Source organism: Schistocerca serialis, chromosome 4 (assembly GCF_023864345.2).
Source record: "Schistocerca serialis cubense isolate TAMUIC-IGC-003099 chromosome 4, iqSchSeri2.2, whole genome shotgun sequence".
Lineage (NCBI taxonomy): Eukaryota > Metazoa > Arthropoda > Insecta > Orthoptera > Acrididae > Schistocerca > Schistocerca serialis.
Genome location: NC_064641.1, coordinates 117,082,638 through 117,088,637, shown reverse-complemented (window position 1 = coordinate 117,088,637; position 6,000 = coordinate 117,082,638). Strand labels below are relative to the sequence as shown.

The 6,000-nt window shown below is 48.0% G+C and overlaps 1 protein-coding gene across 1 annotated transcript in view; it reads left to right on the top strand.

The window, feature by feature from the left end:
* The first annotated feature begins 669 nt into the window (after window positions 1-669).
* LOC126474303 (prolactin-releasing peptide receptor-like) overlaps window positions 670-6,000 on the top strand; it is a 161,999-nt gene continuing 156,668 nt past the window's right edge. Inside the window, exon 1 of the mRNA XM_050101769.1 lies at window positions 670-2,241. Within this exon, the coding sequence (XP_049957726.1) occupies window positions 1,909-2,241 (333 nt within the window). The 5' untranslated portion in view covers window positions 670-1,908. The remainder of the gene's footprint in view (window positions 2,242-6,000) is intronic.

Genomic DNA, 6,000 nt, shown 5'->3' with positions numbered 1-6,000 from the left:
GGCATTGCTGAAGAAAAATCGTCGACCGGAGATGAAATACGAGGGGAAGTGGATTTCTCAATGTAATCTTAACGAAAGATTAGTGTCTTGACGCATCTAAAGATTTTGGCTGCTGAGTGCTTCTTCTCTCCGAGTACAAATAACCGACGCACTTCAGCTGGGTCAGAAGTACATCAATTTCTGCTTGAGATTCACAATAACCACGCAATTGCCTGTCGTCATCGATGCTGAACTCTTTCAGATTTTCTCTCGTTAGTCTCTCGAATGCTGAACACATAATTAGAGGCGAGCAAACGAAAAACAACGCACAGGACATAAACACAGTACAATACACGATTTAAACGCAAGGAACGCAAAACACATGTCAACGAATGGTGCAGAGCACAGCGCTACCCTGTCACAACCTCTCGAAAGTTCACAAAAGTCGAATAGTCGATATACGGTTTCTATCGTTTTCGATGTAGCGTGTATACGTCATAATGACGTCACATCGTATCCAAGTCCGGTGAACTTAGCATCCTCCGGCATCTAGAGGCGCCGTAGTTGATGGCAGTCTCCGCGCGACGCCGGCAGCGCTGCGGTCGGTCCTGCTGCCGCGCATGCGCGGAGCACAGGGCTGTGGACCACGCCTGGGGGAGAAACGACGCTCAGTCTACGACCAGTCGTGCGTCGGTGCGGTCGAAGCCGGAGCGCGCGCCACGCTCTGCGGAACGTCGCGGTCGCGTTTACGATCGCACTGTTTGGCTTCAAACGTTCGTATCTTTTGCGATCACTGAATAGTGATACTTAGCGTGAGACTGATACGTGTGAAGGTCCAAGTCTCTTTTGGAGGAAACGCTAACAGAAAGGGGAAGTTTTCTGGGATGTGCTGCAGTAGATAGAGCACGTAAACATTGATTGTTTGATAGCTGAGGGGCTCTTCAGATGCTCTGCTGTATCACTACCAGATTCGATTCTCTTGCTCAGTACCTGCACGCCCAGCTATGTTTCGATGGCGTACACCGATAATAAAATCGCAGGACGGATATGCATTGTAGCAGCATTGTTTGGAAAGTAAACAATGCACGAATGGAAGTTACTAATCGGAAGCTAAAGTGTTTTGATTCTTTCAGGTGTTTCTGAACAGTAAGAAATAACAAAAATAGCCCATATTTTTTTCTGAATGTGAAGACATCTTAGCGTAACTTAGCATGAAAGAAACAGCAATGTACCCTACCCACGATCGTGATAAGTATGCCACAGCGTTGCTGTGATTACAGGTTAAGCGAGCCGAAATGATTTCTAGGTCTTTCTGTTTCACTGAAAAGAGTTGTGGTTCTTACGTCTGTAGGAAGCCACTGTGTGGTGTGTGGCAAGGGTACGTTGCTCGGTAGTGTCCTTCTTACGTCAGTCTTGCTCCTTTCATTGTTAGTTGTGGCACAATAGGAACTGTCATTTCGCTATTGTGCAGACCCGAACGCGATGACTTGCAAAGAGGTGTTCAGCTCATGAAGACTGAGAACACACAGTGACCAGACAGCCAGCACGTCGTGTGTATTTGGTTGTGGCTGACGATATATAGACCAATAGTGTCCTTTTCACCCCAAGTTTATTCCATTCTCTGATACTTTCATGAAAGGCCAAAAGTTTTGAATTGCAAAGAGAAGTTAAGAGCGTGACAGTGGGAAATACGGTGGTTTGACAGGCAGTGTTGTGTGCAGTGGAGGGCAGTAGTGTCACATCACTCCAATTTAATTCATCCACTGATGCTTCCATGTGAGTCCTAAAAGTGTTCGCGTGTTGTTTTGGATGGTGAAAATGTGGGACACTCAGTGATCCGAGGATGGCTCGTATACTGTCAGTAGTTGAGCTGGGAGCGTGCATCGTGCGTTCGTGACGGGAGTGAGTGAGCTGTGGGTGTGGGAGATCATGGAGGCGCCCTTCGAGCTGGCGGACGTGCTGGAGTACAACGGCACACTGTGGGTGAACGAGGAGGACCCGGTGCAGCTGGCCTGGGTGCAGGCGCTGCTCGGCCTGCTCTACGGCGCCATCTTCGTCGTGGGGGTGACGGGCAACCTGCTGGTGCTGGTGGTGGTGGCGCGCGCGCGGCCCGCCCACACCCTCACCAACCTGTTCATCGGCAACCTCGCGCTCAGCGACCTCATGCTGTGCCTGCTGTGCGTGCCCTTCACGCCGCTCTACACCTTCATGGGCCGCTGGGTCTTTGGCGCCTTCCTCTGCCGCGTAGTCGTGCTGGCACAGGTCAGTACCTCACTCGAACTGAGGGCAATCCTGAAAGTCGCTCACTCACGTTGACAAATCAAATGCATATACTCAAGGCCTACACTCCAACATCTACAGGGTGTTACAAAAAGGTACGGCCAAACTTTCAGGAAACATTCCTCACACACAAATAAAGAAAAGATGTTATGTGGACATGTGTCCGGAAACGCTTAATTTCCATGTTAGAGCTCATTTTAGTTTCGTCAGTATGTACTGTACTTCCTCGATTCACCGCCAGTTGGCCCAATTGAAGGAAGGTAATGTTGACTACGGTGCTTGTGTTGACATGCGACTCATTGCTCTACAGCACTAGCATCAAGCACATCAGTACAGATTTCAAGAATGAAGGTGTCCCGACAGGAAGACGTTCGAAGCAATTGATCGGCGTCTTAGGGAGCACGGAACATTCCAGCCTATGACTCGAGACTGGGGAAGACCTAGAACGACGAGGACACCTGCAATGGACGAGGCAATTCTTCGTGTAGTTGACGATAACCCTAATGTCAGCGTCAGAGAAGTTGCTGCTGTACAAGGTAACGTCGACCATGTCACTGTATGGAGAGTGCTACGGGAGAACCAGTTGTTTCCGTACCATGTACAGCATATGCAGGCACTATGAGCAGCTGATTGGCCTCCACAGGTACACTTCTGCGAATGGTTCATCCAACAATGTGTCAATCCTCATTTCAGCACAAATGTTCTCTTTACAGATGAGGCTTCATTCCAACGTGATCAAATTGTAAATTTTCACAGTCAACACGTGTGGGCTGACGAGAATCCGCACGCAATTGTGCAATCACGTCATCAACACAGATTTTCTGTGAACGTTTGGGCAGGCATTGTTGGTGATGTCTTGATTGGGCCCCACCTATGCTCAATGGAGCACGTTGTCATCATTTCATACGGGGTACTCTACCTGTGCTGCTAGAACACGTGCCTTTACAAGTACGACACAACATGTGGTTCATGCACGATGGAGCTCCTGCACGTTTCAGTTGAAGTGTTTGTACGCTTCTCAACAACAGATTCGGTGACAGATGGATTGGTAGAGGCGGACCAATTCCATGGCCTCCACGCTCTCCTGACCTCAACCCTCTTGACTTTCGTTTATGGGGCCATTTGAAAGCTCTTGTCTACGCTACCCCGGTACCAAATGTAGAGACTCTTCGTGCTCGTATTGTGGACAGCTGTGATACAATACGCCATTCTCCAGGGCTGCATCAGCGCATCAGGGATTCCATGTGACGGAGGGTGGATGCATGTATCATCACTAACGGAGGACATTTTGAACATTTCCTGTAACAAAGTGTTTGAAGTCACGCTGGTACATTCTGTTGCTGTGTGTTTCCATTCCATGTTTAATGTGATTTGAAGAGAAGTAATAAAATGAGCTCTTACATGGAAAGTAAGCGTTTGTGGACACATGTCCACATAACATATTTTATTTCTTTGTGTGTGAGGAATGTTTCCTGAAAGTTTGGCCGTACCTTTTTGTAACAGCCTGTGTATCTGTGCTCTAAGAACCATTACAAATGGTTGAAATGGCCCTAAGCACTATGGGAATTAACATATGAGGTCATCTGTCGCCTAGACCTAGAACTACTTAAACCTAACTAACCTAAGGACATCACACACATACATGCCCGAGGCAGGATTCGAACCTGCGACTGTTGCAGCAGCACGGTTGCGGACTGAAGCACCTAGAAACGCTCGGCCACAGCAGCCGGCAAAGTGCAAGGCACAGGCTACTTCCCACTGAACTAGTTATTAGGTCTCTTCCCATTCCATTCACATATGGAGCACAAGAAGAATTTATAAATGCCTGCATGCCGGCTCCAGTTACACTACTCTTGCTTTGTGGCCCCTACAGGTGTGATGTATAGGAGGTTGTAGTATCTCTTTGATTGCCGGCCGCTGTAGTCGATCGGTTCTAGGCGCTTCAGTCCGAAACCGCACTGCTGCTACGGTCACAGGTTTGAATCCTGCCTTGGGCATGGATGTGTGTGATGTCTTTCGGTTAGTTAGGTTTACGTAGTTCTAAGTCTAGGTGACTGATGACCTCAGATGTTAATTCCCATAGTGCTTAGAGCCATTTGAACTATTTTTTATCCTTGATTCCTTTTTTTAAAAATAGAGGTGGAGCCCCTCCACGCCCGCACCGATATGATGGCCAACTCAATAGGTCTACTGCCATCTCTGCATAAGGGTTAGTATTCACTAAAGTGAGGTGTCGCAGGATGTGGGTACTGCGATGTTTACGTACGTCTGGTTAAGGTTAACCATTAATACGCGCTCACCTGGAGATAAATTGGGTCGACGTCGAACGAAGGGTAGCGGTTTGAAGGGCAGAGGAAAAAAAGTGCCAAGGCAAGAGCCAAGGGAAAAACACCTCTGCGATAGTTAGGTCGGGTGGTAAGACCAGTAGCGGATGTCTTGCTGCCTACGATAGCTCGTGCAAGGATAGCCTTTGTTAGTAGTGGGTATCATGCATGTCGATACCCTTTGACGTTGTGCGGTGGTGTTGCTCAGGGGCTGCCGCTGGGTGGGTGCAGGTGTAGAGCTCTCGTTCAGCGTCAGCAACCTGCAACAGATAGGTTTATCATCGTTTTTGTGTCCGGTAGGTCATATGTCGGATGCACAGTGTAGGGTGATGGCGAATTGTTTGTGCGTCAGTGGGCGAACTCGTCGTTGTCCCTGCTGTGGCCTATTGGTCGGCTATAATAGTAGCTGATAATTACGTCAGTGTTGCTGATATGCAGGGGCTTGCCGACGTTTGTCGGTTGTTTGTGTATGTTAGTTCACCATAGGTGGCTATGCCCTAGCTAGTAGAGTCTTTGGCCGCTTGTGCTTCCACCTATGGTTGTGGTACCTTGATTCCTCGCTTATACTTTGATTAAAATAGGTTTACCATTGGCGTTTCAACACGCCCAGTGGTAGGGACTGGGTGTTAGCTATTCCCAGTTCTTCCTTGGAGTCCATGCGCTTCCTGTGATGTCTGTTCTACAGGCACAATCAGCGTACAGGGATGGCAGAGAATTTGACATCTGAGCCATGCCCTCACATGAGTGGCACAGTTCTCTACCTGGCTGCACACTGCCTCTACTTCCGTGCTACACTGTGTGAGTGTGCAGACGCTGTTGAGGAGGAAACTGCGAAAGTGCTGCATTAAGTGGCAATGCAGTCGCACTGTATGAGACTTTTTATATTTATATGAAGATGGTATCTGTTCTTTCGGACTTTCTATATCTGGCACACCTCCCGTGAGACCCACATTCGCAACGTATTGTCCAGCACTATATTCATAGTGCCCCTGCCCATCATACTCATTACTCGTGGCTTTACTGCCGATGCTCGTAAAGGTTCGGGCACTGTTTGTGCATCTGCACAGAAGAAGACGGTCAAATGGCCGGTGAGCCTTATGAAGATCGTATCTGTCCGAAAGAACAGATACCATCTTCATATATATATATATATATATATATATATATATATATATATATATATATATATATATATAGTTAAGGCTCACCGGCCATTTGACCATCTTCTTCTGTGCAGATGCACAAACAGTATCCGAACTCTTACGAGAATCGGCAGTAAAACCGCGAGTAATGAGTACGATGGGCAGGGGCACTATGAATATAGTGCTGGACAATAAGTTGCGAATGTGGGTCTCACGGGAGGCATGCCAGAGATAAGTCCCTGCAGTCGCACTGTTCTGTGTGTCCTCGGTGGCTC